The sequence below is a fragment of the Protopterus annectens genome, chromosome 3.part0, assembly GCF_019279795.1.
Source record: "Protopterus annectens isolate FY-2018-M chromosome 3.part0, PAN1.0, whole genome shotgun sequence".
NCBI classification, from domain to species: Eukaryota; Metazoa; Chordata; order Ceratodontiformes; family Protopteridae; genus Protopterus; species Protopterus annectens.
Window position 1 is genome coordinate 318,422,515 of NC_056731.1, and position 27,941 is coordinate 318,450,455.

At 37.7% G+C, this 27,941-nt stretch overlaps 1 protein-coding gene across 3 annotated transcripts in view; it reads left to right on the plus strand.

The window, feature by feature from the left end:
* COBL (cordon-bleu WH2 repeat protein) overlaps positions 1 to 27,941 on the plus strand; it is a 1,839,636-nt gene that overhangs the window by 1,688,587 nt on the left and 123,108 nt on the right. For all 3 annotated transcript variants that reach the window (XM_044064790.1, XM_044064791.1, XM_044064793.1), the window contains one exon: positions 21,693 to 24,748. In XM_044064790.1, the coding sequence (XP_043920725.1) occupies positions 21,693 to 24,748 (3,056 nt within the window). The remainder of the gene's footprint in view (positions 1 to 21,692; positions 24,749 to 27,941) is intronic.

Below are 27,941 nucleotides of genomic sequence, written 5' to 3' on the forward strand. Positions count from 1 at the left end.
GTGTGCAGCTGTATCTCCTTCAAAAGATCTGTCAATAATAGTGTTCCCCAGGGTTTAGTCCTTGGGCCTCTTTCTTGGCATTTACTTCTCTGAGGACAAAGCTAATGTTAAGAATTTGTGAATGAACAAATTTGCAGGTTACTGCAAAACTGATGCCATCACAAACTCACAGAGGCACCATGATCCTCCAAGAGAGCCTGTCCCAGACAAAAACCTGGTGTCAAAACCATGGACTAAAACTAAATGTCAGTTTTTTTGTTTTTTAATGTATCATCATATCTTTCAGCAAGATGATTCAACATACCCTGAAAATTGATCCGTTAGGCATCTGGGAGTCTATGCCAGCAATGAATTGTCCTTTTATCACCTCATATTCTCTATTGTAAGGAAGTCATTTTTCCTAATATAACTTATATCTAAAAGTATAGCATCCATGTCCATCGGTGTAATCATCCCACTGTATGCTGCACTCATTAGGCCGATCATTAAGTATAATGCCCCTTTCAGTCTGAACTTGTCCAACCCTATGTCGCAACTGTAATGACCACAATGCTTCCTAAGAAAATCAAAGGCCTAAATTACAAAAGCTATGGACCATCTCAAGGCCTTGTTCCTCTTCTCAGTATCTTACAGGCTACTGATAGGTTACTTCTGCCTCATGTATAGAGCATCAATAGACCCTGTCCTGTCACATCTATTATACATTCACAAGTTCAGTGGTGGCATATACACCTGCTCAGTGGATCGCAATCTCTTCTGCAATAGAAACAGAAATAGAACATGTTGGGGGGGTAGGTATGCATCGCAGATAATTCCACTTGTGTGGAACTATCTTGCACCCCACATAAGGGAAACTACTTCTCTTACTCTATTCAAATGTAATTTGGACAAATGGATGGGTAACTAAAGAAATTCATCTCCCTTTATACACCCTTCTCCCTCACTGATAGGGGCAAAATGTAAATGTCCAACCATATCCTTGATCTGACCATCTCTGGGTTATTTGTACACAAAATATAATGGTTAAAAACTACCATGGGAATGTAAGGTTATGCTTTTATAATCCTCACATATCAATTCTTTAGTAAATACCTATGAACATTTATTTGCTGAAAGTTAATATAAAGATTTTTCTCTTTTTCCCTAGTTTTTAAAATAATGAAAGTAATGAGTCTTTTTCTTAAGTACTTTTGATATATATAGCATTTGTGCTAACTGTACTTTGATATATTGTAGGTATTGTTGCTGATTGTAAATGATTTTATTTTGTCCCAGCATCAAAAGCATTATCAGATTTCAGACAGTAACTCTATTTGTATAGTGTCTACGTCGTGGTAGTGCTAATAAAAAAAAAAACATGCATAGAGGCTTCCAGTATAAAGTCATTTATCTGTATCAGGTGTCTACATCATCTGTTAATGAGTCTGATCTACTAGGTAAAAAGCTAAAAAATTAGAAGCACTTTAAAGCCTTCCAGATTGTTTTTTTTTTTTTTTTTTGGAAATAACATGGAGATGTACCTGAAAGTATATTTTAGGCATTGTGCCTGCATTTATCAAACATCAGAATGTAGTTCTTATTCTCTAACTGTTAATGTTATTTACAAATAAAAAAAATCTGGTAAGTTTTAAAGAAGCACTTCTAATTTTGTAGCTTTTTTACAAATATTCATTCATTCATTTTCTGGTTTTCTTAATTTGTTTTCGGATTGCGGAAGAGACGCAGTCTGTCTTTGCACAAGATAGAGGAACTAATCTTGAAGAGGAAGCCATCCATGATGGGATGCACACACCCTCTCATTTATGCAGTATGCTCATCCTATGACCAGTTTGGAGAGATGACATTTCACCTGAAGTACACACTTTGGAGGTGGGAGAAGACCATAGCACTTAATGGTAGATCATTATCAAAAGCAAATTTGTTTTTTTGCAGAATTAAATATTCATATGGAATGACTGCATTACAAATAACCCTTTTTTCACAATTCAGTAGTTTATGGTATGGCATAAGTGCCAAGACAAGCAGATTTGTGTCTAATATTTATTTATTTAACATTTCTTTACCAAGGAAGACCGACTTGGAACAAAGCCAATTTTCAGCAGAGGCCCAGGGAGAAGTGCTCTAAATGTGTGTCTTTGTAATGTGGGAGGAAACCAGAACACCAGGAAGAAACCCACATAAACACAGAGTGGACATGCAGACTCCACACAGAAGGCACCCCAGCCGAGAATCAAACCAGAGAACCTCTTGCTGTGAGGCGACAATGTAACCGCTGCACCACTGCACCGTATAATATTATATACAAGAAGCAGAAAAAAATGGTTAGAGACATTGAGGCATATTAGCAAGTGCAGCTTATCCTTGTACTAACAACATTAAAAAGAAAAACATTTTTCATGAAAACACAGTTGTATCTCAAGAGCTTGTTCCTAACAACACTTGCGCTGACTCTAACAATTTAAACAAACAGTCAGTCAACAGCAGGGAAGCAAATACAGCCAGTATCAATGCTAACATTAACAATTTGGAACAACCTCCGATCCTATCCCCTGCCCCTTTTATTTTAAACCCATCACCTGCAATAAGGACTCCTCGATGGCAAAATAGAAGGAAGGGCAGAGGTAGGGGAAGAGGCAAAGGGAGGAAGAGAAACTGACTGAAACCTGTGACATAGCCAATTTAAGCTAACTGGTTCTTGAGGACTCCCATGTCTGTGTATTTTCCAAGGGTTTCATATTTATACCCACACAAATAGCTAACCCAACAAGGGTACTTGTGGATTTGAAACTCTACACTTAGATGTTAAATTTAAAACACATTCTTAAAAACATTCCTCGTGTCAACAACAGAAACATGAAAATTTCAACTAAAAGTACATATAATCCCACTCTACATTCCACATTACAAGCTTTCTATGATGTTTGTGAGATTGACCTTAGGAAGAAACTTGGTAACAAACCCAAGTTTCATAAGTTATCCATTTCTGAGTAGCAAGCTCTAAAACAAATGTCTCACAACAAGGATGTTCGAATCATGAAAGCTGATGGATATGGAAGTACATCACAGCTATCGAGAACCTACTATTGGATACTTCATGATATGAAATAGTGTCCAGAGAAAAAATAGACAAAAGGTTTGCAGAAATTGACACAAATCTTTTTGATCTTTTATGCCAAGATGAATTGGATGAACTGGATCACGACACCTTTGTCTTCCTTGACCAGCTGAATATTGCACGATTGTTTGGCATGCCTAAAAGTCACAAAGATCGTGCCATTCCTCCATTTTGGCCAATTATCACAGCATACTTTTACAAAACAGACCCAATATCTATTTATCATGACCATGTACTTACTCCACTGGTACGGCAGTCTGAATTTCACCGTAAAGACTCGTGCATCTGTTAGAACTGCCCAGTAACATTGGAAACACAGACAATGATTGTATGTTTGTTTCCATAGATTTTGTGTCTCTGTATACTTGCATTGATAAAACTACTGGCATTGAATTTGTGAGGGTGTATCTCAGCAAGTTTGCTAGCATGAACAACATTATGATTAACACAATCTGCACATTGATGGACATAGTACTAAGCAACAATCTTTCCAATTTAACAAGAAATTGTACAGACAGAAGTCAGGGGTGGCAATGGGAGCAGAGTGGCTCCAGTATGTGAAAACGTTGTGATGGCCCTCTGGGAACAAAATCATATCAAAACTCATCCTTCATATTTGAAAGTAATTTATATAGCTATTACACTGATGATTTGCTTTTCACCTGGAAGGGGACCAAAGAAGATTTTCTTTCCTTCTTGGAATAAGCACCCCTTTCTTGAAATTTACCATCAGTGCTTTAGGTAAAGAAATGAATTACCTTGACATCACTTTGAACATAGAAGGAAGAAGTGGAGTTCTTCATAGCAACATATTTAGAAAGGATACCTTTGTCAATAACTACCTGCATTACAAAAGCTTACACCCCCACCACATGAAGAAAGGTGTGATCAAGGGACAATACATCAGGTTAAGCCAACTCACCAGTAATGATGACACCTTTGCAGATGAAGTGGAGATGCTTAAGAATGTATTCCTGCAGAGAGGCTATCCCCTCAGTTTATTAATCAACATTGCACATGAAGTAATGACACTTTGGCAGGACAAGACAAAACTCATTCTTCTGGCAACTTCATCTAATATCAAAAACCTTGACAACAAGGTCACACTTGCTCAAATGCCAACTGTTGAATACAAAAGTGCTGTTACCACGGACATGTCTCTTATTGAACACAACAATGTCAACTGGAAAATAATCAACGGGAACAAGGAATTATTAGAAATTGTTGGTGAAAAACCATTGTTCAAGTATAAAAAATCACTGAACATTAAAAGCATGGTAGAAACTTCAAAGAAATGTAATTCAACCCTAAAAACCTCCACTGGAACCTTTAGGTGCATCAAATGCAATTATTGCTGTTGCATTTACAACTGTTCCAGTATTTACATCCCAGCAGTAAACAGAACAATTATATCTAGAGGCAGGCTGAACTGCAATTCATGTAGAGTGGTATACTTGGCAAATTGTGACACGTCAGAGTTACTACATTGGAAAAACCATTACAAAACTCAGCAGGGTTTACAAGCATGTTTTAGCCATCAAAAAGAAGGACACTAACAATACTTTGGCTAAACATGCTGGAACTTGTATAGATTTCAAGAAGTTCAAATTTCTTGTGTTAGATAAAGTTGATTGGACACCGTCATCAGTAATCATAATGTTTTGTTGGAATGCCAAGAAGCTGAGGGGCAGCTGTGACTTGCCATAGACAAGAAACCAGGTTTGAATTAACATATTAACCTCAAGTGCTTTTTATTGGCACAGAGGTTATGATTCTGTCTCTTGCTCTTCTCTTACTAGATAGAAGTTTCACTTGTTTTATCTACCTGTATCTTCAAAATGTAAGAACTACATTGCATTATGTATGCTATATCGGATTATAAGTCAGGTTCCATTTGATTGACTTAGGCATGCACATGACTATACAGATTTTCACTTCATTCACAAAATGTTCTCATTTAATTGTTTGTACTTTGATTTGTTAGAAAAGTCACATGACTACAGAGTCTGTAGAGTGATGTCAGATCTCATTTACATGTTTGTACTTTGATTTGTCAGAAAAGTCACATGATTAATTGGCCAGGTTTTAAATACATCATGAATAATTTTTTAAAACATTTGTGAAGAAGTTCTAAATAAAAACAGAACAAAAGCGCTAAATGTTTGACTTGAGTCCCGTTCCTGCTGCCATTTCTGTGATGTCTTTGTTAGTTTTTATATTTTAGGTATTGTACCTGTATTTATCAAACATCAGAATGTAGTTCTTATTCTCCAACTTTTAATGTTATTGGCAAATAAAAACAAAATCTGAAAGGTTTTAAAGAATTGTTTCTAATTTTGTAGCTTTTTTACAAATATTCATTCATTCATTCATTCATTCATTTTTGATTGCCTGTTAATCAGTTTTGGGGTTGTGGAAGAGACACATTCTATCCATGCAAAAGATAGAGGAACAAATCTTGAAGACGGAGCCATCCATGATGGAATGCACACATCCTCTCATTTATGCAACATGTACATTCCATGATCAGTTTGGACGAATGACAGTTCACCTGAAGTACACCTTTTGGAGGTGGGAAGACATCATAGCACCTATGCAGACACAGGGAGAACATCCATCATTTACACACTTTGAAGTGACTGAATCACTCATTAGTCCATATGTGTGTACCTTCTTAATATATTTGGTCATTAAATTGATATGACTAGAAACAATAAATTGGACGGCCTGTTTCTCTACACACAGAATAACAAAATATGATCACAGGCAGGACTCTGTCAAGCCAATCTGGTTAAGTGAACTCTCCGTAATGATGTTGAACTCAGCCTTATTATGTAACTTAAATGTGATAAAAGCACCATTTTTGTAAGGTTTTTCATCCCCATGATTTTTACATTGGCTCACTTGTTCAGTCTCTGTGCTCTGTGAAGAAATTATGCACACATTCGCAATACACAAGTCTACAACACTCACAAACATTATTACTTGGGGTAAACTAGCCAGTTGGGTTTTAGAAAAATTCTTGTTTGCATTGACATTTAATTTGTTGGCCTCAACCATCATGCAAAACATATTTTTCATCCTTTCTTTCTAAACTAACATACTTGAAAACAATTAGTTTGACATAATTTGCAATGCTCCATTAAAAGCTGGACATGGACTTCACCTGTGCTGACAAATCCGCCTGGAACAAAATAGCAGTTGTTGAGCTTAACATCCTTCATTGTTAATGTGTTATCAGTCTCATGCATCACTGAAGGGTTCTTTGCTACAGCACTATTAGATGTTCATTATAGAATTATGATATATTGATCACTGCTTCAGTATCTTTAGCTATATGGGTTATGTCCTGCCAAGGATATGACAACCATCCAGCTTTCAGAGCCTCAGGGCACTTTTCACACACCCAAGCCATTAGGCAGATTGAGCTAAGTGGAGTTAAAGCACAGATTTGAGCACCAAGGCCTTCTGAGCTTTCCTGCTGCTGAAGAGAGTGCTTCTCTGTAGGCTTTGGAGAATCATCATGTTTTTCATTTGCTGGGCAGATAAGTTCCCTTTAGAGAAGAACCTCCCACATAAAAAAATATTGTTTAAATATGCTTTCCTGCTTAGGAAAGTTAATTTTAATTTAGAAGTTTGTATTTTAATGGTCTGTCATGAGGCTTAAGTGTACTTATAAATAGGGCCACACTTTTTTTCCTCACAATTTGAAAGTAGTTAAAACTAGTTGGAAACCATGTATCTTGGGAGAAATTGTGTTTATTTTATTTTAGGAGGCTGGCAAAGTATATCAAAGTGTGTTTTACTGTAATTTTGTGGGGAAAAAATGACTTTTAACAACTTCTAATTTTTACCAGCTTGTGCTGTTTTTTTTTCCTAAGAAAGAAGCACCATTTTCAGTTTGACCATGGAACAAGCTACCAGTCCCACTGTCAAGCCGCCTTCTGCCACAAAAAGAAAAAACAAACATCCTTTGCCACCACAGCATGCTAGCAATTTGCCTCAGCTGCATTTGGGTGACTCTACTGTGGCCAACGTTGGTTCCACAGACCACTCACCTTTTAGCACAGATTCCACTGTTGTAACACCTACAGCCATTATGGACCAGGGGTTAGCCACATCTTCTGTGGCTAGTAAAGTTCTCCTCAGTGAGCAATACAGAGACACTTTTGTTTGTCCTGGGAGAGTGAACAGGGAAAGGCGTCCCTGTTTAATCAGATTGTTGTGCCCATTCCTGGGAAGCTGCTATTGCCATTAACAACACTGTTGGTCCCATTTTTTTCTTTCTAAAAGAAACAAAACACTAAACATGTATCTTCTCCTCCTCAGTATTCTCTAGACAGGAGTAGTTTACTAGATCGTGCTCAGGGTCTAATTTAGGCTATTCATATTATTTGGTGGTTTCTGGTAAAAGAAAATAGCTGGCTGTTTTTCTGAAGAGACTCAAGATTCTGAATATGGACAGGAGGATGAAGGGACAGATTCAGGGATTTCTCTTCAGATTTCTGATTCAGATTCAGTGGAGAGCACAGTATCTAATTCTCACTGTGAGGGCTTCTCTTTGAGACTATTTCTCGATTGTGCCTTTGTGTTCAGTCGGAGAACACTGAGGTTTCTCAGTCCCTCAGAAAATACTGTGAACTGTTACAAATGGAATTTCAATAACCTTCACCCATTCCTCTAGTGCTTTCATCTTTGGAGATTGTGTGTGTCACTGCCTGCAATTTTCCTGATAGCCTGTTGGCCCTGAAAAGGCAGATAGATTGTATAAAAGTTCCTTAATATTTTAAGTTTTTATGCATTCATTCCAAGCCTGGCACAGGAGCAATAGCTTTAGTTAATTCCACTGCAGATAAACATTTAGTTAATTCCAATCCTACACTTTTTGGCAAATGTGAAAATAATAAGAGTATCATGGGGAAAAGTGTATGCTTCTGCAGCATTGATTTTCAGAATTTTGAATTGTCAGGGTCAAATGTTAAAGTTTATTCTGATTGATTGTGAAAGCATGAGGAATGTTTTTATCTGCAGTTTTGTCTTGTGAGGAAATATCTTCAGTTTTTACTAGTCAACGCTCATTGTTTAAAGTGTGACTCTGTTGATACTTCTGGGCTATGGGCACTGGCACTGCTTTGAGGAGGCTGAGTTCTCAGAATCACCCAGAGATTTTAAATTCTCCTTTGGATAGAGATTTAGTTTTTGGCCCCCCTACTGCAGAGGATAACAAAATGTGTGATGAGAGGGGTAAGCTGATACAGGGAATCTCTTTTCCAGCCCTCCTTTTCCACATTTTCTAATGGATTTTCTAACCTGTCATCCAGTTTTGGCAAGAAACAAAATAAAAAAATCTCAGTAAAATGCAGATAAACTGACATTTAAGAAGAAGTGGCAAGAGTAGTTCTGAAAAGAATACAGGACCCCCTCCCCAAACCAAGGATGGTCCAACAAGTCAGAATGACTGTTAAAGGGACTTTGGCCCCCTCCAACTATGGAAGTCCATTTTCTATTCCAGAATGTCTGAATCTTACCTTCACTCTCTGGCAACAGATGGTTTCAGACAAATGGTTTCTGAATATCATTCATCAAGGTTACAGATAGTCATGGGAGGAAATTCCTCAGACTCCTGTATGTCCCCCTATCCTTCAAAATATGCTGTCTCAGGGAGTGATAGAACCAGTTCTTCTTTCACAGTTTGGGGAAAGGTTTTTATTCAGGGATGTTTTTGGAGCAAAAGAAAGAAAATGCTTGGAGACCAGTTTTGGATCTTTCTTTCCTAATCCAATTTGTGATAAAAAGACGGAGGGAGGTGTCTCTCAACTGTCCAGATTTTCATAGAATGTTCAGATTTTTGCTTCATATCTTTAGTCTGTTTCTCATAAAATTTGTGGGGTTTTGGGTTTATTTTGACAAATTTGTGCGGACAGAATTCACTAAATAATGAGAGACCAAAGCCGGATCCAGCAGAAGGCGACATAGGCAGTCATCTAAGGCTGTGTGGCTGGGGAGGGGCACAGGAGGCTTAAACATTTACTGTAGTAATATATTAAAAAAAAAAAAAACACTTCTTAACACCACAGTGGCAGTGCTTTCTGCTTTAAGGAGAACCATACTTGCTCAGCACACAACACTTGTAAGCGGAATTTAAACTATCCATTCCATTAAGAGAGAAGGTAAATGTGTGTGTGTGTGTGTGTGTGTGTGTGTGTGTGTGTGTGTGTGTGTGTGTGTGTGTGTGTGTGTGTAAGTAAATACTTTAAACTAGACAGAAAATGTGTGTGTGTGTGTGTGTGTGTGTGTGTATGTGAGTGTGTATGTGAGTGTATGTGGTTTAAGCTAGCCGTTCCATTTCTGTATGAGAGAGAAATTGTGTATGTGTATGCATATGTAATTTAAACTAGCTGTTCTGTTCTTATGAGAGATTGTGTGCAAGTAATTTAAACTAGAGAGAAAGTGTGTGTGTGTGTGTGTGTGTGTGTGTGTGTGTGTGTGTGTGTGTGTGTGTGTGTGTGTGTGTGTGTGTGTGTGTGTGTGTGTGTGTGTGTGTGTGTGTGTGTGTGTGTGCGTGCGCGCGCGTGTGTGTGTGTGTGTGTGTGTGTGTGTGTGTGTGTGTGTGAGAGAGACAGAGAAAGAGTCGGTGTGTGTGTGTGTGTGTGTGTGTGTGTGTGTGTGTGTGTGTGTGTGTGTGTGTGTGTGTGTGTGTTTAACATACCTCTCAAATGACTGGATTTTTGCCTCATATTTTTGCCCAATTCCTCATAAAATTTGTGATTTTCTGGCAATTCATGGAGGATTGAAGTCAATAAATAATGGCATATGAATTTCAGACTTCATATTATTCAGAAAATTTATGCTAAGACAAATCCTGTTATTCTAGCAACTTTCTAAGTCTGTAAGAGCAATATTTAAACTCTATCCCTATTTTTGGGCTTTTGCCCCCCCCCCCCCCCCCCCGTATTATTTTAGGCTTTGTCCAGATTTCTTGTGCTAAGAGGTTGAGAGGTATGGAGGTATGTTTTGTAATGCCTTATTTGGGGGGGAGGCAGGTTAGTCAATTAACTTGATCAGGCTTGACCCTGTAACCTGGTTACAGGAGACAAGAGCCTGAACCCTCTACACCAAACCCCAGACTGCTGAAGGAATTGTGAGTTTCAGTGGAGACAAGAGCCTGAATCCTCTACACCAACTACCAGAATGCTGACAAAACTGTGAGTATGAGTTTCAGTGAATTATGAGTTTTAGTGGCATTTTCAAGGAATTATGAGTTTCAAGGGAAGAGGTGTTTACTGTTGCTCATGTTAAGTCTGTTTTGAATGTTCAACTAACTGTCTTGTTTAGCAAATGGCAGTCACTGTTGTGCTGTAGAATTTGAAAGCAGTGTTAGTAGCATAATTGTCTTTGCTGTAAAAGCCTGTGGATTGTTCTGCACACCATGTAGATGGAGTGCTGGTATTGCAGTGCCCTTTCGATTGCTGATTATGTGGTGTATTTTAAGGGGGGATAGGGGTTCTGCACTCCTGAGTGTGTCCTCATTTGTATGAGATGCATCGTAACTATGAACCTATCATTTTATCAGTCATTCCCTATTGCAATATTACCAGCTTACCAAATTTGTAATGTTACATAGGCAATTAATTCTTCAATGGCAGCAGGCACTGAATTTGTAAATGAAACACTGAAATGTAAAGTGTTTTCCAGTAGCATCTTCATTAGTTAAGATCTCTTTTACGTGGAATTATTCAGACAACGTTTGCATCTGTAGAGATTGTGATTATTGACTGATATTGGTGGATTGTAATGACATAAGTTTGAGTGGCCTTCTATGGTTGAAATTTTCTGGAATGGGTAGTTTTGTCATTATTGGTTCATACATTTTGTTTCATTGCTTAGAAGAATGTTCAAAACTACAAATTTAAAATTAATTCTAACAAGTGGTGCTGTATTGCACAAAGAATATAATTTAATACAATCAGGAAGGTGAATCAAAGAACACATACATGTATGCATGGCCTTAGAAATGTGTGCAAGGAGCCTATGATTTGAAAATGGCCCAAATGTAAACTTAATCCTCCACTGGCCAGATGCATTTTCTGCTGTTTGAATGTAGTTTTCAAGGACAGAGAAGTTTCATGCTAAGTCTATTTTCATTCTGAGACTGCATTGTTTGTTTAGCAAGTGGCTATCAGTGTTTGTGCTATTTTATTTCAATATCTGTAATCATTGTAGAAGTAAATAAGAAAGCAGTATGCACACTGACAAGTCTGAACTGTGTTAATGGTAACTGGAGAAAAATAGCCAAGTAGTGGAACACTAGAATGGCTGAGGAGGGGGCTCCTGCAAGGGGACTAGGGGTTGTTGCAGGTGGGACTGCTCTGAGGGGTCCCTGATTTATTGCCCTGCCTAGGGCCATATTTGACCTTAATCCAGCTCTGTGAGAGGCACTGGAGTTTCAGACGTCATATCCTTGAGAAAATTCACAGTAACGCAATACCTTTTATTCTAGCAACTTTGTAAGTTAGTAAGAGCAATATTTAAAGTTTGTCCCTATTTTTGGGGCTTTGTCCCACCATTACTTTTGGCTTTGCCCAGATTTTTTGTGCTAAGAGGTTGAGAGGTTTGTGTGTGTGTGTGTGTGTGTGTGTGTGTGTGTGTGTGTGTGTGTGTGTGTGTGTGTGTGTGTGTGTGTGTGTGTGTGTGTTTAAGAGGGAGGTAGGTAAGTGTTTGTGTGTGTAAGAGGTAGGCAGGTAGGTAGCATACCTCTCAAATGTCCAGATTTTTGCCCCATATTTTTGGTCTGTTCCTTATAAAAAGTACTGAGGTGTAAGACTTCATATCCTTTAGTATACAATGCTCAAACAGCGATTGTTTTAATCGGTTCCTTATACATAATGATTTTTATTTTTGCCTTAGCGGTCCCTGAAATAATTCTTCTATTTTCATTTGTTGCCAAGTATAAAAAGGTTGAAAATCACTAATTTAAAGCACTGATGCTTTTTCATACCACTGGAATGATGATTTGTTTCAGAACTAGTGGTGCAAACATTGAGGATAGAGAAATTAATTTAGGCATATGGAGAACACAGGATTGTGGGAAAATGCAGCTCCCCCCAATTTTTTTTTTAATTGTTCATTTGTTTGTCTGTGATTTGAGGTTTAAAATCCAAAAGAAAAATCTAGCAAGGCTAGCATTTTCACTGTGGGATTCCATAAACCTCTTGTATTAGAGGCAATATGGGATATATGCAAATGAACCTTCAAGGACATCAGGTGTTTCAGCTATATGGTATTTCTGACTGTCTGTAACTTTTTCTTTTAAGTCTATTTATGGACAAATTCAGGCCACTAAAGCAAAACCCCACTAGCTATGGACATGCATATTTTATCTTCTTTTAGCATCATCAGCACAGCATAAGTGGAATGTTTGGCAAGCTTTTAGAAACACAGAGTTGTCGTACCCAGCTGATATCCATAACCATTCGGGTGTCTGCAAAATATCCCAACCAGCAAACTAAAAGAAGTTGTAAAAAGGTGACACGGAACAAAAAAACAGTAAAAACCAAAAGAAAAATCTAGCAAGGCTAGACTTTTCACTGTATGATTCCTTAAACCTATTGTATTAGAGGCAACATGGGATATATCAAAATGACCCTTTAAGGACATTAGGTGTTTCAGGTCTGTGGCATTTCTGAATGTCCATGACTTTTTCCTTTTTAAGTTTATTTGCGAACAAATTCAGTCCACTAAAGCTAAACCCCTGTAGCTGTGTTTTAGTTTGTTGGTTGGGATATTTTGCAGATACCCTAATGGTTATAGATATCAGCTGGGTACGACAACCCTGTGTTTCTAAAGGCTTGCCAAACATTCCACTTATACTCTGCTGATGATGCCAAAAGAAGGCTGAAACATGCATGTCCACAGCTAGTAGGGTTTGGCTTTAGGGGTTTGGAAGTGTTTGTACTGGTCTTCTTGCTCATTTATATTTTATTTACCAAAAATGCCTTTAGTGGATTAGAGCACTGATCACATGTGATCAATTTCAGTCTCAGCAGGTTGTATTCAGATGCAGTTAGAAAAATTAGGCTGGAATGTAATATTTTCTCTTACATCTATGAATTTATTTGTAGGTGTAAATAAGCTGGCTCAACACTTATTTCTCCCCTTTTTTACACCTATTGTTTTAGGTTCCATTCAAGCTAAAAATTAAAAAGCTGGCAGACACCAGGTTGGATTTTTATAAAAATAGAATTTACTACAACATTTAAAAATAATCAGTGAAAAAAGAAATGACTGGTGTTGAGGCTGATATTGTTATTATAAACTCAGAGTATAACTGTTAGAAAATCTTAGTATATCCGTGGCACCAAATATGCAACTGTACCTTTGAAAAACAGTTATTGGTGCATAGAAAAGTCTCGTAAACATTTAGCGCTAAAATATGATGCTGCTATAAGCTCAACAGTACCTTATTTCTAAATAAACGCACACCAAAGCTGTATTCACATCTCCGTTATGGTGTGCAGGTATAAAATTAAATCGCCCAGTCAGTATTCACTTCTCCAAGCGTTTCCACCAGTAAACAGTAGCAGTGCAATCCAAAACAAATAGTTCCAACACGAATAGTTCCAAGTAATAGTAGAAGTACAATCCAAAACTAGTAGTTCCAACACTTCTGTTCTTGTAATATGCGTTCTACGAATGCACCACGCAAATAACTTAAATAAACAAAATATTTTATTGTAAAAACAGTCGACAAACATTTTCGGCTAGCGCTTTCACCTATTGGCTTCCTCAGGCCGAGAAGTGAATACTGACTGGGCGATTTAATTTTATACCTACAATATCAGCCTCAACATCAGTCATTTCTTTTTTCACTGATTATCTTGTTGGACTGCTTAGACTGTGTGTTTTTGGAGCAGTAGTGACTGTTTGCCTATATAAACATTTAAAAATAACTTAATTATTGTGTAAGCATTAACAATAAAAATTAAATTGCTATACAGCAGTAGGAAGTCAGAAAAAAAGTACTTTAAATTAGTTTCAGGTAAAGCAGGCACATAACACTAGTAAGGCAAAAGTAAACACATTGTTCCTTTAACTTTTATCAATAGTTAGCAGATTCTCTTTGTTTAAGGGTCTTTTGTCCACAATGAGTATCCTGTGTGGGAAATCTAAAAACTGAAGATAAGTCCTCGCACATCCACTCTCCTCTGCAAGCAAAAGAATAATTCAGTTGTAGGTAGACTTGGTCGAATACATCTCTGGCAGACTTTACATTTCCTCACTGCAAATGGGTATGCTTTTGTGGTTTGACCATGTCCTGAATTAACAAGATGCAATATCACACTCTCTGGTACCTTTATGAGAATATTTAGTAGTATAGCAGTGCTCCAGAAAGGCTCTTTCAGAGTTTGCCAACCTGTGCTAACTAGGCAGCTCAAACGTCTAAGATTGACTGGAGAAAGAAGCATGAATGAGTGAATATCTGAGAATGTGGCTCTCTGTACAGGTTTCTCCATTATATAACTCTTGTCAGAAGGGGCAAGGCTTTGGAAATTTATTTGACCTACTGTATTTCCCAGTTAATGGATTCTTGCTGTTGCCACGTTATCCTTTTCCAGTTGCAGTCTTTAGGAGACCTGGTGTGTCTCTCCCCAGTTTATAATTTGACCTAAAATATCGGTTGTGAGAGAAGAGGGGGATCTGCATCTGAATTCTTTCACATCCTGTGAGTTTTACCACCCTTTCTGACCTCCTGACATTTATGTGCCCAGCTTTGAAGACTACTCTTGGTGATGACACCTCTCTGTTTGCAATCCTTTTGCCAGATGCACAATACTAATTTCTAAGAGATGATGCCCTTGTTTTTTCCAAAGAAAAGAAGTCTGAAATTGCATACCTTTTGCTGACAAGCTAGGAAATCAAGTATTTTAAATTTATTTTATTGATATTTCGTTACTGGGAAGGTCTGACTGGGTAGAAACCCATTTTCAGCAGAGGTCCAAGGGAAAAAGCGGCAAATTATTACAAAACATTTTAAGAACAATAGTTTTACAGCTCTTCAAAATTAAACAAAAACATATGCAGTTTAAATAATAATAAATCAGACATCTGTTAAGAATCAGTACAAGCTGTATGACAATCATTATTTAGAGAAATTTTAGACAGCTTGTATAGAAATTAAAGGTGAGCTGGTCTAATACAAACAGGAATTGCAATATGAAGTGAGAGAAAAACAGGCTTATGATATATTTAGAGAGAACTTGGAGAAAGAGAATTTGATAGAAGTAAGGAATTAAGTGAAGAACTGAGAGTAAGGAGGTGTAAGAAATGAAAAGGTACTTGTTCACATTTATGGCTACAGTTTTTCCTGGTTTTGAGCAAGAGCAGAGCCAGATTTTAGCTATGAAGTCTTTCAGAGTTGTTTTGAAAGATGGGAGGGAGGGTATTAACCTGATAAATAAACGTAAGGAGTTCCAGACCTTAAAAACCTTGTTTGAGTACGGACACTGCCCAACAGATTTGATAGGTTTGTAGACAGAAGTTTTTGGGTATCAGATCGTAATGACCAACTGGGAACATAGTTGTGTAGAATGTTTTTTTCTTGCTGGACAGGCAGATGGATGCTGGATAATTTTACATGTGGCAAGGAGCTGTGTACGTGTTAGTTGATAAGGCAGTTCTAACCAATTTCGGCTCTTTAGTGCTGTACAGTGGTGGATTCTGAAAGGGGTGTTTGCTGCTAATTTAGAAACTTTGTTATAGCATTGTTGAAGTTTTAATTTTTGTGAAGCCTGGTGGTTAGTAAGGATGGGGGAACCATAAGGAAGTGTGGGAAGGCGATGAGTAGTGGCAAATGCAGTTTTAGTTGTGTCATTCAGAAAGTTTTTGGTTCTGTAAAGCATCCCTAGTTTTTGATGAGTTTTTCTTATGCAGTTTTATATATGCAGGTTGAATGTAAGAGTATATCTACTATCACCCCTAATAATTTGCTATGAGAAGTGACTTCAATGGTTGTATTATTAAGATAGGGAACTTTAAATTTTGTTTTTTCATAAGAGAGGGATTTGGGGAAAAAAGTGTTTTTTTTTTTGTTGGGTTGAGCATGAGTTGTGAGTTACGATGTCATGTTTCAGTGGCTGTTAGAGGAGGTGTACCATTTTGTCAGATGTGCAAATGAGAGTGGAATTATCTGCGTGTTTTATTAGAGTGGCCTGCTGTGTGGATGTATAGAGGGTGTTGGTGAAAATGTTAGAGGAGGGGACCAAGGATACAGCCTTGTGGTATACCAGTGCAGACTGGGAGGTAAGGAGATAGCATGGAATGCCATTTTACTGACTGATATGTATTGGACAGGTAGCTTTTGAACTACAGAAGGGTGGGCTGGGAGAGACCTAGTGAGGACATTTAAAGTATTAGTTTGCTGTGACAAACTGTGTTGAAGGCTGTGGAAAGTCTGGAAATAAGGAAGAGACTAGTTTGCCATTATCTCTAGCTTTATTGACAGTATCTATATTGGTAAGAAGGGCAGTGCAGGATGTATATCTCCTTCTAAAAGGATTTTAGTACATTGGAGAATTATACATACTTGTTTTTTGGAGAGGATTCTTTCACTTAATTTTGTTTTGGTTTGAGCTGAAGTGCAGTTAATCAGTCTAAATTTGGAATAAAGGTGAAGGGCAATATTAAATAGGTTTGGTGCAATGTGTGAAGAGAGTAAAGATGAAATATGGATAGGTGGTTTGGATAGAGTTAAAGAGATGTTGAAAGATGTTATTGAGTCAAGGTAGGATGAAGATGCCACAGCAGGAGGAGAAGAATAGAGGGCAAGCTGAAGAGTAGTATAATAAAGTACAGGAATATGTATTTTGTAGATGTCATGTAGTGGAGAAGTAGCAATGAAGAAGGAAACAAAAATTTGCAGGCCAGTATGAGATTCAGTAATGGAGGATTCTGAAAGCTGGGAGAGGATAGATACGAAGAGAAGTATTTTCTATATTAAAAGAGAGGTTGCCCTGGTATCTGCTCTGGAATATAAGAAGTATTGCATATGAAAGGCTGGAGTATAATGATGTAGTCAAAATAAGATGAAATGAGGGTTTATTTGGGAAAATTAAAATATACAATGTGGAATAGATAGGCACTATTATGAAGGGTGGTGATTATGAATGGATATAGTGCAAAGCAGTATGGGAGGGAGAAGAATAATTGGGAATGGGGCTAAACATTAAATGGAGATAAGGAAGTACGAAACAAGAAACAGAAGTGTATGTATGGAAGTAGTAAGGTCATTTCTGTAGGGTTTGGAATAAGAGTCACAATTGAAATGTGTATTATGGAAGTATAATGTTAGAGTAAGGGGGAGGTTGGAAATTGGGGAGACTGCAGAGTAGAGCAAGCAAGCAACCTACCCACTTACTTACTCGCTCACTCACTCTCAGGTCACATTATAACTGAGAGAGCAATCAAGTTTATAGCCAGTACAAAGTAATTAACAAAGAGATACAAAATAAAACAGATTTTTAGACATTTCCTGAGGCTGAATAACTGGCATATGCAATATAGTCTATTGGTCAAGAAAAAGGGGACAGTGGCCAACTTAGTAAGAGGCCCTTAGAGTGCACAGACTATTTCACAGAGAGTTTCAAGCATAAAGCAGACATGTATTTCAATGATTAAAGTTAATACACAGCAAAGGTCTTCATGTTAAATGTGCTTACACTATACAATGGCAAAATTCTCAGTAAATTTGTAGGGCCTTGTAGCAGAGCTCCTGCAGTATTGAGGTCAGATGTAATACCACACAGGCTCTGAAATAAAAGAAAGAGAAAAACTCTACTAAACTGTAATAATGTATTGAGGCAGTAAAGTTAGTACTTATTATACAAAAAGAGATGGAGAAAGTACCAGAGTAAGTCAGAGCAAGAGCATAGGTGGAAAGTATAAGAGTAGAGTGATAGTAAGAAAGTTTATGAATGCAAGCTCAAAGTAGTTTTAGCAGGAGGTATACTGATAGAGAACTACAGTAATGCAGTGGATATATACATCTGTATTCAGCAAATTATCAGAACATGGCACTACACTGATAAAAGCAATATAAAACCATCACTTAATAAACATTCATGACAAGGCCGCTGTGGTGCAGCGGTTAGCATTGTCACCTCACAGCAAGAGGTTCTCCCTTTCAATTCTTGGCTAGAGCACCTACTGTGTGGAGTCTGCATGTACTCCCCACGGTCGAGTGACATTTAAAAACATGCAGGTAGGTGCGTGTGTGAATGGGTGTGCCTTCTTTGAAGGTTGGGCATCGGGCTGGCACCGTAAAAATCCACTGCCAATCATTAGCGAACCAGAGTTCCGCTGTGGCGACCCCTAATCGGGAAAAGCCGAAATGCATTACTTACTTAATAAACATTCATGGATGAGACAGTACGTTAAAACAGTGTTTCATATATATTATATCAGAACACCAGCAACTCACATTACATACATATGAGTTAAAGCAAATCACACTCAGCATACATAAAGCTTATCTGATCTGAATGAAATTGTTACGAATATAACATACTACCAAAATCTTTTCACTGTTCTACAAAGTCTTAGAACAAAAAGAAATGTAATAACATGTGACAGATACTTACTCTATGAAGGAACATAGTGACTTAATATAAGAAGAGACAAAACTGAGGGGATATTTAGCAATACATTCTGCAACAGTGACCATCCCACCCTCAGGTCAAATTATAACTGAGAGAAATTTATAAGCAGTACAAAGCAATTAACAAAGAAATATAAAGTAAAACTGTTTTTCAGTCATTGCCTGAGGCTAAGTAACTGGCATACGCAGTATAGTCTACTGGTCAAGCAAAATGGTATGGCTTCATGCAGTCTGCATTTCAGTGTTTTTTTACATACTATCACATGATATTAGGAGACTGTCAAGGTCAGTTCAGAGTAACAATGGGACCTTGCAAATAGTACCCAGTAGTACACACAATGGCATTAACAACAATAGCAAATATAGTAATAGAAATAGCGGCAGTAATAACCATAAGCGTAAATATCAGTAGTATATTTTTTTCTATCAAAGTTTTATTTTCTCTGCATCACCCTCCTTAATGAATGTAGAGGTTCATAGAGATCCATCTACATTCAATACCAAAACAGGAAGGAAGAGGGCATTTACCATTTATACACTTTTGGCCCTTTGCAATTCTATATTGCACTGTACTTGTCAATTGTTCAAGCATGGAAGATGTAAAAGGATTGTCTGTTCATCTTCTAGGGTAGTTAGGACTGTTTTGTATTCATGGAGAGGCTGTGACTGATTAATGTGCACACACTTAAGTGAAACTTCACTAGAGCTTTTCTTCCTTATTTTATTTGCTAGGCCACTGGGGGGATCTTATTTATTGTTAAAAATGTTCCATCCAAGGTTAACAGGAGGTTTTATTTTTTTTTTGCCTTTTCCCTGCTATAAGTTAAAACAGAATACCTCACCATCTACTTGGTATTCCCCAACACTGGCCTTTCTATCATAATGGCTCTTACAGGCTTGCACACTCTTATCCAAGTTACTCTGTAGACATTAAATAAATGCCCTTTTGCATGCAGTGTATGGTTTTAGAACTTTCCCTCACTGACACCTCCAATTTCTTTTAGATATGTGGTAAGCATACATATAGAGGAGACTTGCAGTTCTGCTAGCGGAAAGTTGCCAGCAAACAAAATATTTGTCATTTCATAGGATGCTTTGAAGCAAATAGATTTTACTTAGCTGCTACCTATAACCATCTGCCATTGTTTAATTTGAAGTGCTTGCTGTTTACTTAGCAAAAACATTTAACACGTTATCATTCAAACACACGCGCATACTCAAATAAATAATATTTATAAATGTACTATATTTTATTCAGTACATATTTTTTGTGGCAAGCCATTTTCATTTGCATAAGACCATGCTATGCTTTGTCATTATTCAGTGTACGTATATAAGTATGAATATGTTAGTTGTTTATATCATAAAGTGCAGAAAAAATAATCTTTCAATCTGTAGTAACCACATTAATTCAATAATGCTGATCTGTTACCTTGCTTATTTTTAATGATGACATTGTTCCCGAAGGCTCAGAATTTACCCTGGATCATAAAGCAAGTTATCATCCTTCTTTGAGTGAAAGACAGAGTTCTGCCAAATTACACAGCACCTCTATCCAGCCTGAGGTCTGTGTTATAAGTGAAAGTAGTTTACCAGTGCATGAAATGAGGCCATTAGTGTCAGAGACTATTTGTCCCCCTGCTACTATGTCTTTGTATTTTAGTGTCAGAAATACATATGGAAGTGATGGTTTCAAAAAGATTGTTAATGAGATCTTTTTCAGTTCTGATGGCTACATCTCAGTATATATGCTTTCTGTGGTAAAGTTATTTCAAACAACAAAAACTAAATTTTGCAAGGTATATGTGAAAAGTCACATTACGAAAGGTTAAAAGATTTCGGTGAATTATACCCATCTTTCCTCAGTGTGTGTAATTGCTGGTAGCAGGATCCCATCATCCAGTTAACTAACAGGGTTTTTGCTTGTGTGGTTCTAGCACGTCCCCACCTTTAATAGTTAATGCAGGAAATGTATATTTCTTTACTTTGTTTGAGTTATAGTATGTCATCATGTCTTCTCTACAGAGATTTCACAGGAAGTTATATCATGGAAGAGTCACAGAACGGCTCATGCAGGAGAAATGCAGTCATTGCCTCAATAATCTCTCCAAAAGAATTAATAACAGTTGAAAAATAATTTTAAAATAATGTAGAAAACCCATGGTCTTATTAGCGGATCTAGCTGTACCACAAAAACAGGTTCATTAGTTCCCATTTTATACACATACAGACTATTTTTTTAGGAGGATAAATTATATTCAAGTGTCTATATCTCATGATCATTTTTATAGCACTGAATTGCAATCTTTCCAGAAAGATTAAGGTAATCAGACCCATCAGTAGATTAAGAGAAAAATTAAAACTGATGAAAATGTGTCTAGAAATGGAAAAGATTAATCAAATAAGTTGAATTTTCAAAACAAATGTGATGCATTCTTACGAACATCCAAGCTGTACAGACAGCACCACAGAGGAACACACATACAAAGTTTATACTGCCATACAAGCACACATTCATTGCCATAAATTATATCATGCTGCAAAAGTTTGTCATATATTGCAATAAAAGTCTACCATAAAAAAGGTGCTGCTTTACAAGTTGCCAACAAAAAAAACTAACTCCAGACTAAACAATGATCACCAATAAAGGAAGATATGCATAAAATATCCCTTTGAGTACTGTGTAGCAATGTTTTTTAGACAACCACTGTTTCAATTGTGCACTTATATGTACCTATCTTGCCACAAAAAATCAACAGTGCTTTTTAAAACATGTTTCTTATTTGGTGTTTAGATAAAAAGAAATATTTGTCAGTGATAGAACCATGTGTAAAATATCAGTAACAATTGTCTTGAATGTATGCATTCACTGCCTGTACACAGTAGCGATATATCTCACATGTTGCTTTATGTCTGTTTTTGCAGAACAAGGCATGAATTACAAAGGAGATACTAATCATCATCCTGTGAAAGTAAATGATGGTCCCTCCTCTAGGAACTTTGAAAGACAGCCTTCAATTGGTATGGTGATTGCCTTTCCAGTAACAGTTGTAGATGAACCTCCTGAATTCCACAGTTATAGCATAAGCAGGCACGAAAATATTTTACAAGCCAATCCCTCAAACAGACTGCAAGCACAGACAGATAAAGGTCTTTTGAACAACACATTTACAAACAAGAATAATAATGCATGCAAACCCAGTGATAAACAAGTAGAGAGTGCAGCATATTTTCAGTCACCCATTGCTAACAGAGCCAATGCTGCATGCAGTATCTTTAGTCAGAGCAGAAGAAGAGATGAGGAGGAAGTTTCTTGTCCAACAGCAGAAGTAGTAAAATCACACCAACAAGTATTCAAAGACCCTGACATTCCTAATGAAGAGGTAAGCTATGTCAAGTATGCACCTCAAAATACCTCTTCACGAATCCAGTCCATTATGATGAAGAATAGTAATGACAGCAATACAGAAAGATTCGGTTTCAGTGAGGAACATCATTCTGTAGGAATGCAGCCTAATGAAAGCCAGGAGTACAGGTCTCTGATGGCAAAAGAAAACAAACATGAAGTGTCTGATCAGATGCCAGCATTAGCCAACTGGCAGACTACAGACAGTAATATCTCTAGTTATGCAGAGAAGCAAGGTATGAAAACATTTAAGGTCATTCCACCAAAGCCTGTAGTGAAGGATTATCTGAGAGAAGGAGCTTCCATCTCAGCAGGTGCCATAAAGATAGATAATCAGGGCAACTTTATAAATCCAGTTATCGCAGTTAATAAACAAACTAGCAGTGCTAGTAGCAATGAAGAGAACACATGGGCTGGAAGTGTAAAGGTATCACAGAATATGAAATCTTCGAGGAGGCATTCTGAGATCTCTGATGATACTGCTCCTGAAGGCTCAGAATTTACCCTGGATCATAAAACAACTCATAATCCTTCTTTGAGTGAAAACCAGAGTTCTGCCAAATTACATAGCACCTCTATCCAGCCTGAGGTCTATGTTATAAGTAAAAGTAGTTTACCAGTACATGAAATAAGGCCATCAGTGTCCACAGTGCAAATTCAAAAGATGATGCCTAGTGGTCCCTCTGCTACTGCTACTTATTTTAAACCAGAGCCCTCATTTCTTAAACCTTCTAAGAAAACATCAAGTCAATTCTTGGCCTCCACTCTTGCAAAACACATTGCTATCAACAGAGCTAAAGCTGCCAGCATGGAGAATCTGACTACAGAAAAAGCGGAAGCTGATAACAGTATAAACTTTGACATATTACCCAAACCTAAGGACGATAATTATAACACTGAGACAAAACCCAGTACTGAAAAATTTCAGAAGTCAGCCATTAAAGATTACACTACAAATGTAAAAGCTCATACCCACACAGAGGTCCAGTCAAGAAGTTTTACACCATCTATGGACGGTTCCTTTGTGGAGAATAGTGTATCGGCATTCAGGACTCAAAAAGAAATAAAACCTGTTAGTTTGTATATCAAGCCACAGTCTTCTTATCATTTCCCGAAACAAGATTCTTCTGTAGAGGAGCAGAGTTATATGGGAAAACAAATTATGTCAGTTAGTGATCTACCTCTGTCTTCTGCAAACAAAACAGAGAAAAGTAGTGATTCAAACTTTCAACCTGTTTCTCCATCTGTAGCACCTTCATTGCCTTTTAAATCTGTAGAAAAACAAACTACATCTACAAGTACCATACCTTTTTCTGCATACAAAACTGAGAAAACCAATGAGTTAAACTTTCAGAAAATTCCTTCTTCGGTAACATCAATGTCTTTTAAATCTGTAGAAAAACAAAATACACCCACAAATACTATGCCTGGGTTTTCCACAAACAACACTGAGAAAAATAATAATATAAATGTTCGGCAAGTTAATTCATCTTCAGTACCTTCTTTTTCTTTGAAATCTGTTGAAAAACAAAATACATCCACAAGTACCATGCGTGTGCTTTCTGCACACAAAACTGAGAAAAATAATGATTTAAATGCTCTGCCAGTGCCTTCATCTCTGGCACCCTCCATGTCTGCTGCATCTGTGGAAAAACAAAATATGTCTGTAGTTAATGGACCTACATCTTTTGTGGACAAAATTGAAAAATACAGTGATTTAAACTCTCAGCCAGTTCTTTCTTCTCAAGCACGTTCATCTGTGGGAAGACGAAATGCATCCACCAGTGAAATAGATGTGTCTCCTGCATTCAGCATTGAGAAAAGTAATAACGAATTAAACTTTCAGCCAATACCTTCTGCACCATATACAGTGTTTAGTAAATCACTAGAAAAACAACATACAGCTGCAGGTAATACGCCTGCGCTTTTTTCTCACACAACTGACAAAAGTAATAGTATAAGCATTCAGCCAGTTGCTGCTTCATTGGCACCTCCTCTGTCTTTTAAATCTGTAGGAAAACAAAATATATCCAGCAGCACCGTGTCTCTGTCTTCCATACAAAATACTGACAAAAGCATTGACATCAGCTCTCAGACACTGCCTCCTTCTGCAACACCCACAACATTTGATAAATCTGTAGAAAACCTAAATACATCAACAAGTAATATACTGGTATTTTCCACAAATAAAAATGAAAAAAGTGATAATTTAAAATTTCAGCCAGTTTCTTCTTCTGCAACCCTTCCAGTATCTCACAAATTTTCTGAATCATCATTCAGTTCTTTTAAATATTCTTCAAGCTTATCCCAGGAAAAAGACGCCTCTCAAAGTAATTTGTATCATAGCAAAGGGTCTTCCATGCAAGTCAGAGGAAGACCAGAAGTGTTGAAGAACACAGATGATTCAGATTCAAGTAACCTGAATCCATCAAATGTTTTGGCACAATCTGGCATTTTTGGGCCTGTGAAGAAGTTTAAGCCAGTTGTCCAGAAGCCATTACAAGCTGAAGTATGTTTACACAGTGCTCTGATGGACTCTATTCGGACTGCAGGAGGAAAAGAGAAACTTAGAAAAGTAAGTAAAGGCATTTAACTGTGGTCCCCCTTCCCATGGGATTCTGTCCTACATTTTAAGAGTGATGACATTTGTACTCAAATAAATAATATATATAGTGTTTGCTTTGAAATGAGTTACAAGAAGTAGGTTTAGTCTGAGAACGTGACATTATGATGGTTTACAAACAGTTTTCACATATAGAATTGCAAATTATGTTCTGCTTTTTTTTTGGAAATGCAGGATGAGAGGAAGAGTTTGATAATTATTTGCAGCATTGTTGTTGTTGGAAGTACACAACTTAAGGAAGTTTAGGAAGTGGTCAGAAACATCATCCAAAGTCTGAAGAAGATAATTTCAGCCACCTTTTTGAAACTAGACTGAAGTACTTAGCTGAAAGTTTGACTTCAGATTGAAGAGTTAATGTTTTGAGGAAAGGCTTATACTCATTAATGACTGAGGATTCTGATGTTCTGGCTTTTTTCCAGCAGGGGCGGGTTTAATATTTAATCCATCCATCCATCCTTAACCCCTTTTCCCATTTTGCACATGGGGTTGGGGTGTCACTTTCGCAGTGACAATCATCTTGAGCCAAGGTTTACACTGCCAGCTGGCTAGCCCTGCCTCGGTAATTCATTTGCACCATTCACTCGCACCCACATTCTCACCTATGGCCAATTTAGAGTGTCCAGTCCACCTACTGAATGTCTTTGGGATGTGGGAGGAAACCCACATGACCACAGGGAGCACTTGCAGACTCTGCACAGAAGGCACCCAAGCTGAGAATCGAACTGAAGAACCTCTTGCTGTGAGGCGACAACACTAACCACTGCACCACTGCGGCCAGCCCTATATGCTCTGTGTATTCCTTATCTCTTCCTTTAATACATTTTCTGCCCTTGTTTTTCCTCTCTACTGCAGGACTACCTACTCCCCCATGTTATGTGCAAAGCAAAGCAAACAAGGTAGCAGTTATAAAGACACTGTTTAGATAGTATATTAGTGAGTGTGTACAGCAGTGGTAGGCCATGTAGGGGGTTAGGTCTTAAAAGGAGAAACATGTCTGATGGGGTATTGCTCATGCTACTGCTGAACACCTTAATTATAAAACCAGTTCCCAAGCACAAACTACAAAGCTATAAAGCCACAGAATGAAAATGCAGCTGAAGGCAGCAATGACAAAAAAAGCACAAATTTATTTAAATAAATCTGAATATTTCACTATACAAAACAAAAAAGGAAACTGCTTAGGTGTATACTTGCTGCCTGGTACAAGGTAAGTAAGTGGTGGTTGCCAGTATTTTATCGTATTTTACTTATTTAGGTTTAATAACCAGGGTAGTGGGCTGATCCAAACTGGTCCCATTTCAGTCATAGCCTGAGACTTGCAGAACAAAAAAGTTGGTACAGTACTTTTATAACATACAACAAAATAGAGAATGCTCAGACTATTGGTCTGGCCACTTTATAACCTGCTTTAACACTTCATTAATTCCAAACACCTGATTATTACTGGTAACATAAATCTTAAAAGGTTGTGTGTATAATAGAGAATGTGTCGTAATACTATTGCTAGGTAAATTTCATCAGATAATGTTTTTGCAAACTGTGGAAAACCCAGGTAGAGGTAATATGTCAGAATCTCTCCAGGCAAAATTGTTGCTGCCTAGCAGATGTTTTAGAAGACAAGATCTTTTAATCAGTATATGAGAAAAAAGAGACTCTCAGAGTGACGTACTGGCGTGTCAAGGTACAAAAACATTCAACTTTATTCTACAAGATGACAGTGAAACTCTGTCTCTTGATTTATTTTAGCCTAAATTGTATGGCAGAGGCTGATAAACATACTCCCCAATGAAACTTTTAGAACTAAAAGCAAACAGTGTTAATGGCTGAACAGTGCTGTGTGTAGGAGTAAAGAAAGAACTGCTTCTTGGACACACTTCAGTGCCTCTAGCTTAAAAACATTAAAGAATTGCTTCCAAGATGGCTGAACACTGAGCAACAGCTTAATTTCAGCTCACCCACTGTAAAAACAGAAATTCAGAAAACAGAGCCAGTGGACTCGTCTTTTTGGGTAAATTTCAGTAAGTGGCTAGTAAGTCCACTGCCTGGATGCTATGTGGTTAAACATTTAGAGTAGCTATGGGGTGTCACCACCCAATGAAATTCAGAAAATGGAAGTCAGCAAGGAGATTGAATCACGAATAAGCTGGAGTGAAGCTGAAGTAGAATATCTAAAGAGTCCAATGAGTTTAAATAATTCCAAACCATCTGTGCCAATCCAAGGGACCTCAGCAATAAGAGGGAGAATGTGTGAACTGTCGTTTTGAAGGCAAGCCATTGATACTGTGACCATTGTAATAGTTTGTTAAAATATGACAACAGTGAGTTACAGATGGCACTGCTAGGCTGCAGCAGATTCAGAACATAAGGAGAGGAAGGAGAAATTGCCATTTAGGAGGAAAGAATGCATAAAAGAGGAAGAAACGCAGGAGTAACATAGTGTGGCTAAAGACCTAATGGTGAGGTCCAAAAATAAGATGAGGTCAGACAAAAACAATGGAATGCTCTCAACACCCACCATCTCATGTAGGAGAAATAAATGTGAAGTCAAAGTTAGTTTAATGGCAGCAAATGTGGTGCTGTGAATTCTACTTTGACAGATGTGGCCTGCCTCACTGAGCAGGAATACACAGCTTGGTAGCCAAATGACCTGAGAGGGCCATCCCTTATGTCTCAGGTTGTGACAATGGATAACTCAGCCCACCTCCTTCCCCCAGAATGGGAATGCCCATCATCCCTAAGTCAATTCCAACAGACAAATGAGATAATAATCAATCCCAGGTCACCTGGGTCATAATCTGTGCATTGCCTGTCTATGCCAATGTTGCTGACTGGTTTAGCTCAAGATCTTGGTTCATATAACAGCAGTCTGGGTACAGGAATGGCCTGCTGTGCAGAGAGGCATGTGCACCTGTATCAGTCTCTCCTTCAGTTGGGGGGGGGGGGGCAGAGTTGTATTTCCAGTGATGCAGCAGCATTCCCCAAGAATAACCTGATTGTAGTTCCACAAAAACTTGGAGGAGAGGAGCGGGACCATAATATTAGGAATGGATAAGTGCAGAATTTATATTAGTCTGTGACTGGGCATTACACGCTCACCCTCTGGCTGTAGAAGAGGACAGAACATAATAAACAGAAAGCAATATTT